General features: G+C 45.3%; 1 protein-coding gene across 1 annotated transcript; it reads left to right on the plus strand.

The window, feature by feature from the left end:
- The first annotated feature begins 16012 nt into the window (after positions 1-16012).
- CCDC70 (coiled-coil domain containing 70) lies at positions 16013-16987 on the plus strand. Its single transcript, XM_019491359.2, has one exon. The coding sequence runs from the start codon at positions 16204-16206 to the stop codon at positions 16819-16821; it is 618 nt and encodes a 205-aa protein (XP_019346904.1). The 5' UTR covers positions 16013-16203; the 3' UTR covers positions 16822-16987.
- The last annotated feature ends 2494 nt before the right edge of the window (positions 16988-19481 follow it).

Here is a 19481-nt window from a genome sequence, read left to right on the forward strand (position 1 = left end):
TGTGGGAATTCTACCATTTAGTAACTCCATGCCTACATATATTGTGATATGTCCTTTCACAGTGTGCCACAGCTATTTCATTAAATACCCAGATCAGAAAGGATTTGAGGTTCAGGCTCTGAAGCACAATGCAGGACAGGGATGGCCAATCTGCAGCAGGTGTGACCCAAATGGCATAGACAGCCTCTGTATATGGCACATGGTAGATCAGAGAGGGAGAAGGAACACAACAACAGATAAGGCAGGGAACAGAAAGCAACAGATCAGACAAGGGAAAGAGATTGGAGTGACACTCAGAGAGGGCTCACTGTTTACCTCAGTAGTGTAGAGATGCAGATAGGCACCCAGGGGACAGGGGCAGCAGCAACTGCTAGTTGCGTTACAATTGCAATTATAATCATGTGACTGCCAGCAGCCACCCAAGTTTGGGCTCTGATGGTGGTCTGGGGGGACCATCTACACTGTTGTAGTAAATAAAAATAATTATTATTAATAGCCTTTGTTGGAAAGAGTGGCATATTAATCAAATTTCCTTAAATAAATAATGAGGTGTAGTGAAATTTAACTTTAATATGTCCACAGTTTTATAAAGCAAAAGATATTAATGTTTACCAAAGATTAAAACAAATTGTGCATGTGTGCGCGTGCGCATGTGCACACACATGTGTGTGGAAGATCTCTTCACAGGCATAGAAAAAGGTCACAAAAGAGCTATTAAGAGTATCAGGGGAATGTAGACCCTGTTTTTATGGTAGGAGGCTAAAGTCAGCATTGTCTAGGAGCATCTGACTGATGTCTTTTAATACATACACAACAGGCCAGAAGAAGAGCTACTTAAGCTATGAGAAAAGCTTGACACAAAAAATGGCTATAAACTAGCCAGAAATACATTTAGACTGGAAATGAAAAGAAGGTTTCTAACCATCAGAGGACTGAAACTCTGAAACAGCCTTCAAGTAGAGGTAATGGGGACAAAACTTTAATTGGTTTTAAGATAGTACTTAGTACATTTTAAGATCACAAATGGGGCACTGACAGAAGTGATATTTGCCAAACAATTGGCCCCTTGAAAGCACTCTACAGCTGTGCCCTGACAGAAGTGCACAGCTGCAGAGCACTTTAAAGTGTCTGAGCAAGTAAAAAATTAACCCTCATGTAATGAGGGTTCAGATGAAGGCACTGCAAACTGAAGCACCTTCATTAACTTCTGTCTGTCCCTGCTCATGATGCTGATGCAGCCCAGTCCTGGCCCCAGTACTGTCTACAGGATGGGAAGGGGGAGAAAAGAGGGAAGGCAGCTCCAGGCTGGGGTTGCCCAGTCTGACCTGGAGCAGAAGCAGGCAGATTGGAGCTTCCCTCCTCCCCTCTGAGGTGTGGGGGCTCCAGTCCACCTGTTCCTATCCAGCTCAGGCTGGGCAAACCCCAGCCTGGAGCTGCCTCCCCTCCCTTCTGCCCCTTCCATCCTGCAGGCAGCACTGGAGCTGGGACGGAGCGGGGGTGGGGCTTAGAGAAGAGAGGCTGCAGACAGGCAGCCTCTCTCCACTGGATCAACTCCAAAGTGGAGCGCAATTCCCACCCCCCACCCAACCAAACAGAAAATGTCTGTTAGTTCGGGGTGGGGGAGTCATTGTAACTCATGGCACTTCCTATTAAGCACCATGAATTACAGTGAGGAGCTGCACATCTGTCAGTGCCCATGGCCCTGCAAGTGATATCAATGGAGTTACCCTGGGATAAAGCTGGAGTAACTCAGTGGTGAATTAGGTCCTGAATTTTGAGACATGATTTGTGATTAGGATCCACTGTTCATGCCTGCAAATGCATCATTTCTTTCAGCACAAATATAACAAAGAACTTGAACATCTACGCAGGGCTTCTCACCTTTGACTACTTCTGGGTAGTATGGTTTGATATTTTTAATCATTCTCGGAGGTCATGCTGCACAGTATTAGGTCATTGAAGTGAAGTGACACTTCATAAATTATATCACTCTAGATAACTTAAAATCAAAATTAATAAGAGCATGCCACAGAAGGCACCAGCTTTCTAAATGATTCATGGACAGTAGCTGTCTAAGTACTGTATGATGCTCTTCAATTTGTTGCACATTTTATATTGTTGTTAGTATATGCAAATCACTAAACAAAACTGCTGTGCCACTTATGTGATTAGGTAATGTCTGAAATAAATATAAAGCTTGTGGAGATAACTGTATAATATTGATTCTTATTCTTATTTTATTTTCCCTTTCTATAAAAAAATTGATCTTATGCCAATTTTCATAGATTTCACAGACATTAGGGCTGGAAGGGACCTCGGAAGATCATCAAGTCCAGCCCCCTGCCCCAGGGGCAGGAAGTCAGCTGGGGTCATAGGATCCCAGCAAGATAAGCATCCAAATTTCTCTTGAAGGCATTCAATGTAGGTGCATGAACCACCTCTGGTGGCAGGCTATTACAGACCTTGGGGGCTCGGACAGTAAAGAAATTCTTCCTTATGTCCAGCCTGAAATGGTCTTGCAGGAGTTTATAACCATTCCACCCTGTCATCTCTTGGGGCGCTCTGGTGAACAATCATTCCCCCAGATCCTGGTGAACACCCTTGATAAACTTATAGGTGGCCATCAGATCGTCCCTGAGCCTGTGCTTTTCCAGGCTAAAAAGTCCCATAGCTCTCAGCCTGTCAGGCCTGTAAGGTCTGTTTTCCTGACCTCTGATCATGTGAGTGGCTCTTCTCTGGACCCTCTCAAGCTTCTCCACATCCTTTTTGAATTGAAAAAAACTGGACGCAGTACTCCAGCTGCGGCCTCACCAAGGCTGAGTACAATGGGAGAATGACATCCTGGGATTTGCTTGAGAAGCATCTATGGATGCAAGCCAGTGTTTTGCTCACTTTACTAGCCGCAGCATCACATTGAAGACTCATATTCAACTTGTGGTCAATCATGACCCCCAAGTCCCTTTCATCCATAGTGCTAACCAGCATAGCACTGCCAAGCCTTTAAGGATGCTACAGGTTTTTGCTCCCAAGGTGGAGAACCTCGCATTTTTCAGTGTTAAACACCATCAGGTTCTCATCCGCCCACTTCCTGAGCCTGTCAAGGTCAGCCTGGATTGCCCTCCTGTCCTCAGTGTGGATGCTTTACCCCAGTGTCCACATCATTAATGAAGATGTTGAACAATATAGGTCCAAGGTCAGAGCCTTGAGGGACCCCACTGGTCACAGGGCACCATTATGATTGACTATAGGTGACTATAGGTCACCTGGTCGTAAAAGGAGATAAGATTGGTCAAGCAAGACCTACCCACAACAAACCCGTGCTGGCTATCCCTCAGGATGTTGCCGTCGGCCAGTCTGTTAAGAATGGCCTCTTTAATAATCTTTTCTAAGACCTTCCTCAGGATAGAGGTCGGGCTGCTGAGCCTGTAGTTAGCCGGATCCACTTTCCTCCCTTTCTTGAAGATAAGCACCACATTGGCCTTCTTCCAATCTACAGAAACTTCACCAGAGCACCAGGAGCTCTCAAAGATCCATGCCAGGGGCTGGGCTATGATGCTAGGCAGCTCCTTGAGTACCTTGGGGTGTCGATTGTCAGGGGCAGCTGACTTGAAGGTATCCAGCCTCTCAAGGTGTTGCTTCACAAGGTCAGCATTGATGGAGGGCAGGGAATCTTCCTCACCCAGGCCTCCCTGTCCTTTAGTGGGCATGAGCATCCCATGGGACTGATGAAAGACCAACGCAAAGTACCCATTTAATAGCTTGGCTTTTTTCTGGACATCGGTCATCAGATGTCCCATCTGGTTTAGCAGGGGTCCAATGTTGCCCTTGCTTTTCCTCTGGCTTCCCACATATCTAAAAAAGGACTTTTTATTGTCCTTGATACTTGTAGCTAGTTGGAGTTCCGTCGCAGCCTTGGCTTTCCTGGTTCACTCCCTGCAGGTCCGGATCAGTGTGGAATATTCCTCCTTGGAAGTGGATCCCATCTTCCATCCTTGTAGGCCTTCCTTTTTAGCTGCAGGAGGTCTGCTAGTTCCCTGGAGAGCCAAGGGGGCTGCTGTGCCCTTTTGCTGCCTTTCCTCCAAGATGGAATAGCATTAGCTTGTGCATTGAGGATCACTCCCTTGAGGAGCAACCACTCTTCCTGAACTCCCCTCCCCTTGGTGTCATGGTCCCTTAGGCTCTCACCAACAAGCCTCCTGAGCTTGTCAAAGTCAGCTTTCCTGAAGTCAAGGACTTCTATATTGCTGACTGACTTGCCAGCTTTACGGCGGATGGTGAAGGTGATTAGCTCATGGTCGCTGTCACCCAGCTTCCCTTCGATCGTTAGGCCACTGATTAGGTTGTCCCCGGTTGCCAGTACCAGGTCGAGCAGTGCTTTACCTCTTCTTGGCCCGTAGACCTCTTGTGTCAGATAGAGGTCATCCACTCATGAGAGAAAGCTTTGCAACTGCTCGGATTTAGCCAAGCGCTCTTCCCACGAGATGTCTGGATAGTTGAAGTCTCCTATGACAACCATGGACCTGGAGCATGCGGCCTCAGCCAATTTCCTGCCAAACTCCTGGTCAAGCTCTTGACTTTGGGTGGAAGGTCTGTAGTAGACTCCCACCACCGTGTCCCCTGTGCCATGTTCCCCATGGATTTTAACCCAGAGCGTCTCCAGCCATCCACCCTGGTTGCCAATGTTGGCTTGCAAGGATGAGTAGCTCTCCTTGACATAGACAGCTACACCCCTGCCCCTTTTGTCTACTCGATCTCTCCTGTACAGGGTATAGCCGTTTATACCCATGGTCCAATCCTGGGTGGAGTCCCACCAGGTCTCTGTTATCCCTATGCTATTGTAATTATTTGTGTTAAGCAGGAGGACAAGTTCCTCCTGTTTATTCCCCAAGCTCCTGGCATTTGTGTACAGGAAGGCAAGTGTCCCCCTGGGGGCCCTTGCCTTGCCTACCGGTGGTTCCAGGGCTGGGGCAGGGGTGGGCTCCCTTAAGTGCCTTGGCCTGCTGGCTTTGCAAGGGTTGCTCAGTGGGCCAGCAGTGGTAGTAGTCCCCCTATCCCCCGGTGAACTTAGTTTAAAGCCCAGTGGAGCAGGTCAGTTAGTCTGGCTGAGAAGAGCCTCCTCCCCAGCGGAGAGAGGTGGAGGCCATCCCTTCCCAGCAGCTTGCTGCCTCTCTCACCAAAGAGCAAACTGTGGTCATGGAAGCCAAAGCCTTCCCAATGACACCAGTACCGCAGTCTTTGGTTCACTACCTGGATCCTCCTATCCCTCCACAGCCCATAGCCTGAGACCGGGAGGATCGAAGAAAACACCACCTGCACCCCTAGACCCTTTAGCTCCACTTCCAAATCCTTGTAGCACCTCATGACCCAGCTGGGAGTGCTCCGAGCAATGTCATTGGTGCCCAAATGGATAAGGAGCATGGGATAGTGGTCAGTGGGCTGGAGGAGTTTAGGGATCTTCTCCGCAATGTCTCGGATGCGGGCTCCTGGGAAGCAGCAGACTTCCCAGGCTAAGGGGTTGGAGCAGCAGATTGTCCCCTCAGTCCCCCTCAGGATAGAGTCTCCCACAACAAACACTTTGCGTTTTGTCTTGGGGAGAGCAGGGGCAGTAGCTACAGTAGTGCCTGCATTGCCTGCAGGACCTGGCAACTCAGCAGGCTCTGCTGGGGCTGCAAGAGGTTCGTACCTGTTGCATAGCTCCAGCGGGGCAGAGGCCATGGTGCAGCGACCCTTGAGGCCCTTGACCACCTTGGTTCAACCCCTGGGCTGAACAGTAAGGGAGGTCCCCAAGTCCTCCCTTGTCCTGGAGGGAGATCATAGTCTACCCTCCGCTTCCCAGGGGAGAAGGGCCTGGCAGTAGGAGTCGATCTCCTGCTCACAGTCCCTGATGGCATGCAGTCTCTGGACTGCGACCTGGAGCTCCTCCAGCTGGCGCACCAGAGACCCCAGTAGGGAGCAGACCCCAGAAGGGGAGATGGCCTTGCTCCCGGGCCTCAGAGCCTGAAAAAACAACAGGCAGCCCCTGCAGCCGAGAGCCAGGGCCTCCGTCCATGTGGAGCCCTGAACCATGAGCTCCGTCTGGGTGGAGGCCTCTGAGGAGCCGGGGGGGGGAGGGGGGCTGCAGACCCCGAGGGGTGTGGCGCATGCCTATCCATGTCATACCACTGGTGGGCTGGCTACGGCTGGGACTGGCTTCCCTAGGGTGGGGGTGCACAGGCAGGGCCTCAGGCCCTCCCACTCACCCTCCTGCGCAAACTCTGCGCTAACTGATGCGCCAGGCAGACAAGCACCCCTGTTTGCGCGGCCTGTTTGCGAGGCTTTGGTCACGTGGCTCCCTGGGGGGCTGGGTGAAGTAGAGGCTGAGGTGGGGAGAGACCCCTCTCAGCTCCAGCTTAGCCGCCTCCCTATGGCTAGGCTGGGGCTAGTCCCTCCCACCAGGGGCCCCGCTTACCTCCAGCTGCTGCTGGGGTTTAGCAGGGGTGCTCCGCAGCAGTTGGGGGTCACTGAGGGACTTCGGGGGAGTGGGGGCGCAGCGGGCTTGCACCCACACATCTCGCGCCACTCCCAGAGCCTGTCTGAGTTACAATTGTAACTCTCCTATACTTAATCTTGTACCATATCTGCAGAATAATACATATAAAACTACTTACTGGGTTACTTTATTTGTCCTCTGAATTTCGTGACTAGTAGTGTGTGTGTGTTTGACTTGCATTTCATGATTTTAGTCCAGATTGTGAATGAGACCATACTGCTATTGGACAAAACATTTTTTAGCTTCACCAAACACCTCCACATCTATTTTCTACTTAACAGATGAGGAGAGCTGACGGACTGTCTGCTATCATGGACCGAACTGGATTTTCTCTCCTATGCTGAGGGCATGGAGCAAAGGCATAGCAAGCTCTTTCAGTGCCTGGGCCAGGGATTGGAGGGGGAATTAGGCTGATCACTGGAGAGGAGGTGGGGGTTGAGAAATGGAGTTTAACCTGGCAGCGTTCTCCTTGGACAGCAGCTGCTACTGCCGCAGCTTCTGATGTAGCAGCATGGGCTTAGGCTGTTGCAGCTGAGGGACAGGCAGTGCCATGGGCTCCCCAGGGGCTCCTCCTGGGAGCCTGTTCTCTCCCCCACCACCCGGGGCAGAGGGCTGTGCTTCCCATAGCAAAGCGTCCTTGCAGGACATCATTCCATCCCCTGCCCCTACATACATGACTGGGCATGGGGCTACGCCTGCCCAGCTCCTATGACTGGGATTCACAGAGTTACAACTGCCATAGAAAAGCCTCCTATGGGGGAGAAGGCCATACTGGCACCCTCTTTAAGTTGGTACCTGGGGCCAGTGCCCCACTCATGCACCCCTAGTTATGTTGCTGATATGGCCAAATATAGCCATTTTGAAAGGGGAGAATGGCTTCTCAGTAGCATGCAGGAGCTATTACGCTGTGAATTATGTCTACACAATCCTGTAGTGACAAAAACAACCTATATTGCCTTAACTTGGGCCCTGGATAAATCAGGGTTAAAGTTGGAGCTGTTTTGTTTTACTTGTATCACTACAAAACCCTGCTGATGTAACACCTGCAGCCTAATAGCTTGTATTGGTATCCTTTGATAGCAATACAAATTGCTAAGTCTGTCTATACCCTCACAAGTATGTCTAAACCCTCAGAGGTCTGGATGAGAAATGAAGGTCACAGGTTTCAAGAGTTAGGGAAATAAACCTATGTTTAGGCCAGTTATTCTCAACCAGGATACCAAGACACTCTGGGGTGCCCTGGGATCATTTCAAGGGTGCCATACAATGTTAACACTGTTAGGTGTGCAAACATGATTCACAAGATAAACCCAAAAGATTTTGACCTGTTGTGATCTTTCTGAGTTATTTGCAACAGAATAATTCCTCTATTTAATTTTTCTGTAGTTCTAAAAGGAATGATGCAAGCACAAGTTACTGAGGGCACTCCATTTTTCAGTATCTTCTTCTGAACCCTCATGCAGTGAGGGATCAGACTGTTGCAGGATCAGGCCCTGTTAAAGTGCTCTGCAACCATGCACTTGTGTTTGGTCATGGCTGTAGAGAGCTTCTAGGGACCATATTGGGCAAAAACTGTCACTTCTGTCTGTGCCTTTGAGGGAGTGCACCAAGAGAAACATAATTGAGCCTCATGTCTCTAAAGTTTCAGGTCCAATAAAGACAGCAAACAGGTGATAGAGAACTTCTGTGTGCCAGCTGCTTCTACCACTGTATCTTCTGAGGACCACTCCAAAAAAAACTGAGAAGATATATAGAACAGTATCATGTTCTCTGGGCAAAGGACAGAGTTTTCCATGAGATCCAATATTTAGGGAGAAGCAGCAAACACGGCAGAAGAAAAATAAGGCCCTCTGGAAGAAAGTTGAGGCTTCTAGGAAGAATCAAGATGTTCTGGGAGAAGAAGTGGTTATGGATAGAGGACAAAGTATTTCTGGAGTTAAAAAAAGAGAAAAAAATGGAAAAGAACAAGGCTTTCAATTAAAAGATCAATCAATGTCTCCTGCATTAATAAAGGTAGCAAGTGGAAGGGGACTCTGCCCTTCTGGTGAAAAGAACAAGGACTTACAACAGGACTTTCTAGGGCCCCTCTACATGTTACACTTAAGGCATGATTAACCAGTCAATCACACCTTAAGTGGTCACCCAGCCATACATTCAATCAACTAACGGTGTGATAAAAGAGGAATAAGCTACTAAGTTATTCCACAAAATATGTATAATAACTTTGTAGCCACTTCCTATCATGCCATTAATTGATGTGTGGCCAGGGGCCCCTGTAGCTGGGAGCCCCATCAGCTGATCGGAGTTCCCAACTGGAAAACCAATCCTGGGAGCTCCCAGCTGATAGGGACCCCAGCTATGGTGGTGCACCATGCATCCTCACAGCTGGGAAACCAGCTGCTGTGATCTCTCAGCCATGGGAGTGTACCACATGATGTGCCCTTGCAGCTGAGATATTGCCAGCAGCGGCAGTCTCCCAACAGTGGAGGTGCATGGGGTGCCCCTGCAGCTGGGAGTCCCATCAAATGAAGGGGATCCAGCTGTAGGAGCTTTCTTCTTGCTACAGTGCATGTGTGGCTCTTTGGGAGTATGAAAAATGAAGTTTTGTTAATGGTAGCATAAGGCTCTCCATTAAGAGGAAACAGCCTTCTTGGAGGAGAAAATAACTTTCTTCAAGAACAATCCAGCTCTTTGGGATGAGCAGTTAGACCGCCTGAGAGAGCAGTTACCTGTAGCTGCAGTAATCAGTACCGAGAGCGGTCAAGGATCAACAGTCCATATTAAAGGACAGGTTTTGTAGAACGTGAATGATTGTATTGAGCTGGAAGTCAAGAACAGAATATTGACAAATGATAAAACAACACTTGGGCTAGCCCTTTGATCTCAGAACCCCCCAAAACCTTTCTGTTCTAAGGTGCATTATCAGCAACTGCACATTTGTTAACTAAAAGTCAGAGTTCATGTATTCTGTGATACTATAGCTGCAGAATTTCCTATAGAATTACCTCATTGTCAGAGATGTGCTCTACAATAGGTACATTTTGCTCTTAACCTTCATGTTTGGAAGAAAAGCTTGAAAACGTAGGCAGCAGTGACGCTCACTGAGCCTGCACATAGCTCTCAACAATAACTATGAAATGAGCTACCCATCAGTCTCTATGACTTGGTGACTTCTAAACTTAAGGATACCAATCGGCAACATATTGTTAACAAGGATGGGAACAGTGCAGATATCATCTTCATTCTCATATTGCTTACCTATTGTTTGCTTTTAAATGCAAAGCTAAGACAAAGAGAGATTATGTGTCTTGCTTACAATCACACAGGAATTCTGTAGCAGAGCCAAAAACTGAATACAGGTATCAGGAGACTATTTCTTTGTGTCAGTGGAGTTCATCAGCACAAGGCCTTCTCCATCAAAACACCATCTTGTTGGTTCCCAAGTGGAGCCCATTCTGACTCCATAATACATACTGATGGCAATGTCCCTTACATTAACATTTAGTGATAATGCTGAATTACTGTAGGGCAAACTCTGTCTTCACTGCAAAGACTTACCTAATACCTTCTCCCTTTTCACACAGGTGAAAGTGGCTGCATTGACAGACAGCTTTAGCATTTATAGTTTCCTGGTTAAGATACTAGACTGGGTGCAAGAGGTCTGGGTTTAGTTTCTCACCTTCCAAGACTTCCTGTGCAACTTTGAGCAAGGCATTTAACCTCTGTGTTTCCACTACAAACTATACATAATGTATCTGTGAGCCTTCCCTTGATAGGTCTCATTTGTTCAGCTCTCTTGTGATGTGCTTATGGAGAATTCAGCATAGTAGAGCTCCAATCTTAATTGCAGCCTTTATATGGTGCCACAATATAAATCACATAAGAACAGATGGCTCATATGAACATTAGGAGCAATCCACAATGGAACACTGCAGACTCTTTCTTTTGGAATTTAAGCACCTTGTAGGCAGTTGTTGCTATGGGAGCAGTATCCACAATAAGGCTCTATTGATGCAGAAGACAAGAAACAGGTGTTTTGAATCTTGTATTATCTCACATTCCCTTCCCTGTGCAGTATCCCAGTAAGCATCCAAGTCCCAACAATGACTCTCTGTTTTCAGACCCTTCTTCCCCACAAAGTTTAATGTGTGCCTCCTTCTAGCCCAGCAGCCCTGATGTCGTGAGAGAAAGAGTGCATCCTTTTCATCTCTCTATGTGAGGACAATGCGGGGAAGTGGGGGTTCCCACTCCTTTATCTGAAAATCACTACTGGTGGCAGTGACTAGCGTTGACAGTCAGCCCCATTGGTCTACATACTTCCCAGAAAAGTTGTGGGGCTTCCACCCTTTCTTTGAGTAGAGGAGGGCTGCAAAATCTAATCCTAAATGGGTAATCCTGGTCCTACAGCCACTTCATTTGATTTGGTAAATTAACAGAGATGATTGAAGGTATGTGAAAAAGGAGGTAAAAGGTTATTATCCCCTATACTGTGTTGAATTAGTGACAAGAGAAGGTACAGGACAGAGAGTTAAGAATTTACCTCTAGAGTTTTCTGTTTGACCCGATCACCTGTTTACCTAGCATTCCACCTGCTATATGGTGATCTATAAGATGTGCTAGACTGAACACAGCTTGGCCTACAGACTACTCATATATGGAGCATGGCTTTCTTCAAAGGCAGAAAGTGAGTGAATAAATTTGGCCGTTTCTATATTGGCTTCCAGCTCTACTATCCACCAAATGAGATATATTTAAAGACTCGGCACAAGAAAGACTTTTGGGAAGAAGTAAAGACCTTAGAGAAGAAGGTTAAAGCAAATGAGGAGAAGGCTAAGATGTTCTAGGTTCTCCAGGAACACAAATTCAAGCCAGGAAAAAAAACCTGCAGGGGAGGAAGAAAATGCCTTTCCAGAGAAAGAAGTCGATATCTGGATCATAAGGATGCGTTCTTGGTCAAAATCACCATATTTGGTCTTACCTAATGAAATGGCTTTCTGTGCTAAGACACTGAGCTCCAAATAAACGAACTTCAGGATCATCCTAAGTGAAGGGGAAAAAATACTTGACTGGAGGTTTCTTGCAGTTGAAGAACTGGGTCACTGAGAAGAAAGAGAAAGCCCTAAAGCAGGAAGAGTAAGTCCTCTGAGAGGTGAAGCATCTAAGGAGCTGTCTATTCCTTCTCAAAGCCTCCCAATAAACTCTGTGCTTCCTGCCTCCAATTTCTTGCTCTCTTTGGACTCGGAACTGCATCTTGTTCTTCCTCGTTCTTATTTCTGTCTGTCTACCTATATATTAACAATCTACCTACCTCTTTCTTTGTCATCAAAGCAGCCAAAACATGCAGGTAAATCTGACTCAAAGTTTGATGACATGAAAATAGGACTAACTCTGCAACATTTTACAACTACACTGAAAAAATCCTTTAAAGGTGAGTTATGTAGGAAAACAAGAATGGCAGTCTTCATTTTAAGTAGCTGAACACAGCATCAGTATTTGCACTGTAATATGTTTACATGGTAGACAACACATGTATTGCAAATCTCGAAGGGCAGTAACTCTATTGACATCAGTAAGTTTGGTCAAGATTTTCAAAAATAGGATCCTAAATCCATATTTAGGTGCTTACTATACATAAATGGAACTTCAGAACTTATTATACATAAATGGAACTTCAGTATGCCTATGATTATGCTGTCAGTGCATATACTGAGGAGGACCTACAAACGGCCCTTAACTGCTTCTCTTAAACATACCAGTGCACGGGACTGACCCTTAACATCAGAAAAATAAAGGTGCTTCACCAGCCTGCTCTGGGCCAATTAACTTGGCCAGCAAAGAGCCTCATTGACAGACAGGAGCTGGAGAATGTTCAACACTTTGCATACCTCAGCAGCTATCTTTCAAAGAAGGCCAAAATTGAAGAGGAGAGCCAGTGTAGGATCTGATGTGCCAGCTCTACCTTTGGAAGACTGTATCATTGTGTGTTCAACAATCACATCAGGACTCAAACAAAACTCATATTATATAAAGCTGTGGTAACCCCAACTATTCTCTATGTGAAGCTTGGGTGACCTACAGGGACCACATGAAAAGCCTGGAATGCCTTCATCAGTGCTACCTCCAGAAGATCCATGGCATAAAGTTGGAGGATCATCATACAAATGCCTGTGTCCTCACTGACACACACACCACAAGCATGGAAGTATTAATTATTCAACATCAGCTATAGTGGCCAGGGCATTGTGTGCACATGCCTGATGTATGTTTACCAAACCAACTGCTATACTCCCAACTCAGCCAAAGACAAAGGACATAGGGGACAAGTGGAAACACTTCAGGGACACCCTCAAGGCAAACATTAAATAGTGTGGCATTGACACCACATATTGGGAAAAACTAGCCTGGTACAGGGCTACATGGTGATGCTTTGTAAGAGAAGATACATCTTACTTTGAAGAAAACCATCTCACCCTAGAGGCAGAAAAATGACAGAAATGGAAGGAAAGGAAACAAAACTGAGAAATTATCAATTTGACCCTCCCTTTAACCACTACCTGTAGCATTTGCCAGAGAGTCTGGAGCTCTAGGATCGACCTTCTTAGCCATTAATGGACTCATCTCCAACCCTTTACTTGACCTGTGAGAGTAATCATTCTTGATTGTGAGGAATTGCTGATGATGATACATAGGTGGACTAATTTTCAAATGTATTCAGCACCCAATTTTTTGTGCTGACCTCAATAGGAACTGCTGGATACTTAATAGTTATAACAAATCAGCCCACTTTACTTGCAGTAGGTATCTAAAGTATGAAGTTAGTAGCCTAGATTTACCTATTGAAATTCTTGCTTCCTGTGCTAGAGGGCTTATGTTTATTTGAGCTTATTAAGCTTAGCTTTAGCTCCATCACAACATATGTGTCTTCATTCTGTTTGGTTAATGATCTTAAAATGGGAGATGTAGTGCCCTAATTTAATATGATTGACATGAACACAAACAAAAACAAAAATAGTTATATTTATCTAACATTTAATGCAAACTGATAAAAATCTATATGGTACAGGTCCTTCAGCCAGGAGCATTTGGCTAAAAGGCAAGGTGAATGGAAGTCTGCATAGAAATTGTGAGTTTAGAATAATATTTATTACAGCCTTTGATTCACCAATCCTTTTCAGAAAGAGCAAAGAATGAAAGAAGAATAACATATTCTTGGCTGAATATGATGCAAGTATTTGTTTCAAGTTGTAAAAGCCTCCTTCATTCAGCCCTGCCTCAGTGACTGCTACTACATTCACATGTTGCTTGGCTTTGAATCAATTGTGTTATACTGTATGAAATGACATCACTATAGGTGACTTGCCTCTTAGCTAGCCACTGTCACTAGTAGGCTTCAGACATCGAGCTGATATAAGGACAGTACATGTGTAAGTACAATAGGCCTCTCTTAAATTTGTTACAAATGCTCAGAGTTTGGTAGCATATATATAATTACCAAGCAAAATTATTATGCACCTCTGGGCTTTTAATTTCTGGAGTAAAATCATAGGATTGGAAGGGACCCCAACGGTTATCTAATCCAACCACCTCCACAAATGCAGGCTATGCTAGAGTTGATGCCTGTTTACAGTAACACTTCATAAAAGCAACAACCTGGGAATATTTTCTGCAATGTGTAGTCAGATGACATTCCCTATAACAGTAAGCTCAGGTGTGACTTCAGAGCAGGACACCAACATCTTGCCACTAACAAGTGTTGATTGCATGCCTATACTGTCTCAACAGATGTCTAGCCAATTTCTTGAAAATGTCCTGTGAAGAAGATTCCACAACTTCTCTGGATAGTTTGACTCATTTTTCTGCCATTCTTACAATTCTTCCCCCTGAGATTGAATCTAAATCTGTTTTGCAGCAACTTAAAACCATTGCCTCATGTCCTGCCCTCTGTGAAAAGATAGGATAGTTATGATGTTTGAAAGGGGAAAAAATGTATTCAGATATAATTACTTTGCATCTTAATTGAAATTGTCCAGCAGCACATTATATGTAGAGCCCTACTGAATTCATGGCAGAAGTGGTTCTGCACTGTGGCTCCTTTAATCTTGCAGGTTCCTCCATGTGCCCCCTGCTGCTGCTGCTGCTGACTGTCAGGGAGGCAAAATCAGCATCATGTTTAAAACCACAATTTTTGCTTCCCTGACAATCATGAGTGAACCGCAAGTAGGGCCCCATCACCAATCAACGGCAGTGGGGAGCATGGGGGAACCTGCAAGATTAAAGGAGCCTCGCAACACAGCACAATTCTGCCGTGAATTCAGTAGGGCCCTAATTCTAAGACAAAATGGAAACGTTTGGACTTTGCTATATTGCTTTAAGCACTTTATTTATATTTTAAGTGTGTCATGGAAAGGGAGGCTTCATACTGGATGGGTAGTTTCTTAATTTGATCTGCTGAACATGCCTCTGAAGCACGTTCATGTCCAATGAATTCCTTGCATCTGCACTGCAAGCTGGAAGCCTGATTACCAGGGATCCTGGTTTTCTTTGCTAAAAAAAAAAATCCCCAATTTTTGGAGTAAAAAAAGTAACCCAAAATCCACATTTTCCCGTGATTAAAATGAAACACACTTGTGTGTGTGTGTGTGTGTGTGTGTGTGTGTGGCATTTCATTTTAATCACAGGAAAATGTGGATATTTTGGGTTACTTTCTTTACTCTGAAAATTGAGGATTTTATTTTAGCAGAGAAAACCAGGATCCTTGGTAATCAGGCTTTCAGCTCGCAGTGCAGATGCTTGTAAACTCCTTGCCTTCTTAATAAGTACCAGCACCAAGAAAAGGCTATTTTGTATATATTACTATTCTGTACATTGCACCTGCTGTCCCTTGAACCTTTTCTCATTTTTTCAGCAAGAGGTTGATGAAGTCTCTCATAAGAAATTAATAAGTAAGAGATTTTATTTTTAAAGCTGCCTGCTCCCTGCTATTGAGCCTAAGGCATTGTGCAATAAGTCATAATAAATATCATAAAACAGTATAAATAAGTAATCAGTTGTTCCCTCAATTCTGGAATTATTAGGCAGGGCAAGTAAACAGAAAATTAGATATTTCCAATTTTGGAAAATTGAAAACAGATATTTCTCTCCATTGTTGAAGTGATTAGTGATCATTAGTACCTTCATATTTTGGTCTCTAATTTGAGACATAGGGAAGAAGTTAGTTTTCCAGAAGCTGCACCTGGAAAACCCAGCCCTCCAGTAGAAACCTCATGTTCAGCACTCAAACAGAAGTGCCCCAAATCATTTTGGAAAAATCACTTTGAAATAGTCTGGTTCTGCACCAACACTACAGAATCCACACCCAAATACTACAGTGATTGGTGATATATAAATGCTAACATAAATAAGGCATTTTGCTATGCTTTCATGGCCCACCCATATAAATATAGTATAGCCAGATTTTTAAGCCCCTTAATTTGCAAAATCACTGCATAAGCTTAAGTACTTCCAGTTATGGTTGTCATTGCTGATCTAGAACACTTTTCTATCTTGTGGGCCATAGGATATGACAGGCCTGACTGGACTTGGCCTGTGTCTGGTCCTATCACAAGCCAACATAAGTGATGACTGCTTTCACCAAGCTTGACCAGTGAATGAATAAGAACTGCCATTGCTGCTAAATGTCTTGCCCTTCCTACTTCACCCCCCGACAGAAGCAGCTCATTAAGAAGCTATGGGAAGAGAAAGCCTTTCGGGAGGAAATCAAGGCCTTTCAAGTGAAAATCAAGGACTTTCAGGGGAAAATGAATGCCTTTCGGGACAAGATAAGGGCTTTCAGGATGGCAATCCAGGCCTTCTGGGAAGAAGAAAAACCCATCTGGGAGGAGGACAACGCCTTTCAGAAGGAAGAAAAGGCTTTTAGGGAAGAAGCAAAAGCCTTCTGGGATGAGTACAGGGACTTCTGGAAAGGGTATAATGCTTTCTGGAAGAAGGACAAGGCTTTCTGGAAGGAGGATCAAGTACTATGGGAAAAAGACAAGACCCTCTTGAAAGAGGACCGGGTCCTGTGGGCAGAAGAGAAAGCCCTGTGGGCAGATGAAAAGATTCTCCTAGCAGAGGAAAGAGCTTTTTGGGAAGATGAGGAAGCCCTCCGAGAAGATGAAAAGGCCCTCCAGGAAGATGAAAAAACTATCTGGGAGGGGGCATTTGGTCCTCTGAGAGAGGAACAGTTACTTGTAGCAGTAGCTATCAATACTGCTAGGGGCCACGGCTCAGCAGCCTGTAGAGGAAGAGGATAAACAAAATGTAAAACATTGCCCTAGGCATAAAAGCAACACTTGGAAAGTCGTATACATTGAGGCAGTAGGTTGTTTAAATAGTCACCACTCTGCTTTGATCAACCATCTGAAATAGCTACTTTGACTCAGAAACTTAATAAAAGCCTAATGGAATGCCATTGTAGAACTGTTTCCCAATTTAATTTGCTTTAAGATGATTGCAGTCATGTTTTCATTATATTGTATATTCCTCTGTGATCCTGTATACTGGTCAAAGGTTTGAAGTTGTCAGGCACCTACCTGGTTTCCAAACATGTCACCTGTAAGAGGAAGGCTGATGTTTGTAAAGTTACGACATGTAAGAGGATGAAGATTTTTCAAGAGTCTATATTAATTATAATTCTAAATCTCTCAGAAGCTGTAGTCCACTGGTGCAATTCAAATTAATGCATCTTACATACGCATTTCACTGGAGTAAGACACCAGTGAATTTAAGAGTCATCATGCTAGAGTCGGTGATGACAGAGCTCTGGACTTTGCTGTGTAATGTTTTGATCTTCCTTCTCTGGAGTCTGATGTGCATAGATTGTGGCTGCATCCACAAGTTTCTTCTAGGATTCCAGTTGTATCCATTGGAAACTGACTTCTGAATCATGGCACTACATGAAAAGATGATCTGTTGAAAAGTGGGAGGGAGTAAGGATGCAAACAGCAAGAGGGAAACGTTGTCAGTAGGATGAAGCATTGGGAGTAGGCCATTCAGAAGGGGACAAATAAGTATCTGGAGGGTGTGGCTTTCAGGGAGTGACAGGTTTGTCCACATATAAAGTCTTGGATCACATCTAGCTGCAGAGCGGCTCTTATCTGACACTAGATGGGGAAGCACTTTTATCTTCTGGATTCATTCCATATGAGTTCCTTATCCAGAAAACCTAGATAACTTTTGGAGACAATGTAGGAGGGGATACCTAACTGAGACATACAAAAGAAATCTTGAATTATACACTGGGGATATCTGTTTTTTAGGAATGACAAAAGTAGCTGTTGTTGCGCTATGGCTCTTTCACGTCTGACAGGCTATTTTTGACGAGGAAACAAAATCCTATGCTTCAGATTCACAAAATTCAAAATATAATCCAGAAATACATAGCCTATATTTGGTCCTTTTTGTGGCTTCTACAGGTTGGCCAGGAAGGGGTAAGAGGAGAGTGTGGAAACTTTAGCCAGAATCAATCTTGTCAGCCTAAGAGCCAAACTTGTCACACTCGCACATTGTGTGAGTAGCTTTAGTTTCATGTTCCAATTTTGTGTGATAGTTTACATTTAAAAGGCCTGGATCAAAATGAGAAAGCGCTTTACAAGTCCTTGTAAAGAATCTGAAGACTTCCACAATTGTTGGGCATACAAACTGGAAGCCAATCACTTCATCACGTTCAATATTTCAATTGTGATTTGCTGAAGGATGAGGTTGTGTGTTCTACCTGTGTTTAGAACAAATTATACACAAAGGCTTTTCTTGTGTATAGTTCATAAACACACAGCTTCTGAATGACTACCCAGAGAAAAAATGCCTCATTGACTGACTCATAGATGTTCACAGATTCATAGATGTTAGGGTCGGAAGGGACCTCATCGAGTCCGACCCCCTGCATAGGCAGGAAAGAGTGCTGGGTCTAGATGACCCCAGCTAGATGCCTATCCAACCTCCTCTTGAAGACCCCCAGGGTAGGGGAGAGCACCACCTCCCTTGGGAGCCTGTTCCAGACCTTGGCCACTCGAACTGTGAAGAAGTTCTTCCTAATGTCCAGTCTAATCTGCTCCCTGCTAGCTTGTGGCCATTATTTCTTGTAACCCCCAGGGGCGCCTTGGTGAGTAAAGCCTCACCAATTCCCTTCTGTGCCCCCGCGATGAACTTATAGGCAGCCACAAGGTCGCCTCTCAACCTTCTCTTGCGGAGGCTGAAAAGGTCCAGGTGCCCCAGTCTCTCCTCATAGGGCTTGGCCTGCGAGCCCTTAACCATAAGAGTGGCCCTTCTCTGGACCCTCTCCAGGTTATCTACATCCCTCTTGAAGTGCGGCACCCAAAACTGCACGCAGTATTCCAACTGCGGTCTGACCAGCGTCCAATAGAGGGGATGTATTACCTCCTTGGGTCTGTTCATCATGCATCTGCTGATGCACGATAAAGTGCCATTAGCTTTTCTGATGACTTCATCACACTGCCAGCTCATGTTCATCTTGGAGTCCACTAGGACTCCAAGATCCCTCTCCACCTCCATGCCTCCAAGCAGGTCATTTCCCAGGCAGTAGGTAGGCTGGACATTTTTCCTCCCTAGGTGCAGCACTTTGCATTTCTCCTTGTTGAATTGCATTCTGTTGTTTTCTGCCCATATGTCCAACCTGTCCAGGTCTGCTTGTAGTTGTTCCCTGCCCTCCGGTGTGTCCACTTTTCCCCACAGTTTTGTGTCATCCGCAAACTTGGACAGAGTACACTTCACTCCCTCGTCCAAGTTGCTGATGAAGACACTGAAGAGTATCGGTCCAAGGACCGAGCCCTGCGGGACCCCACTGCCCACCCTTCCAGGTCGACACCGACCCATCCACCACCACTCTCTGGGTTCGACCCTCTAGCCAATTCGCCACCCACCGGACTGTGTAGTCATCCAAGTCACAGCCTCTTAA

Source organism: Alligator mississippiensis, chromosome 1, assembly GCF_030867095.1.
Source record: "Alligator mississippiensis isolate rAllMis1 chromosome 1, rAllMis1, whole genome shotgun sequence".
In the NCBI taxonomy this organism is placed as follows: Eukaryota; Metazoa; Chordata; order Crocodylia; family Alligatoridae; genus Alligator; species Alligator mississippiensis.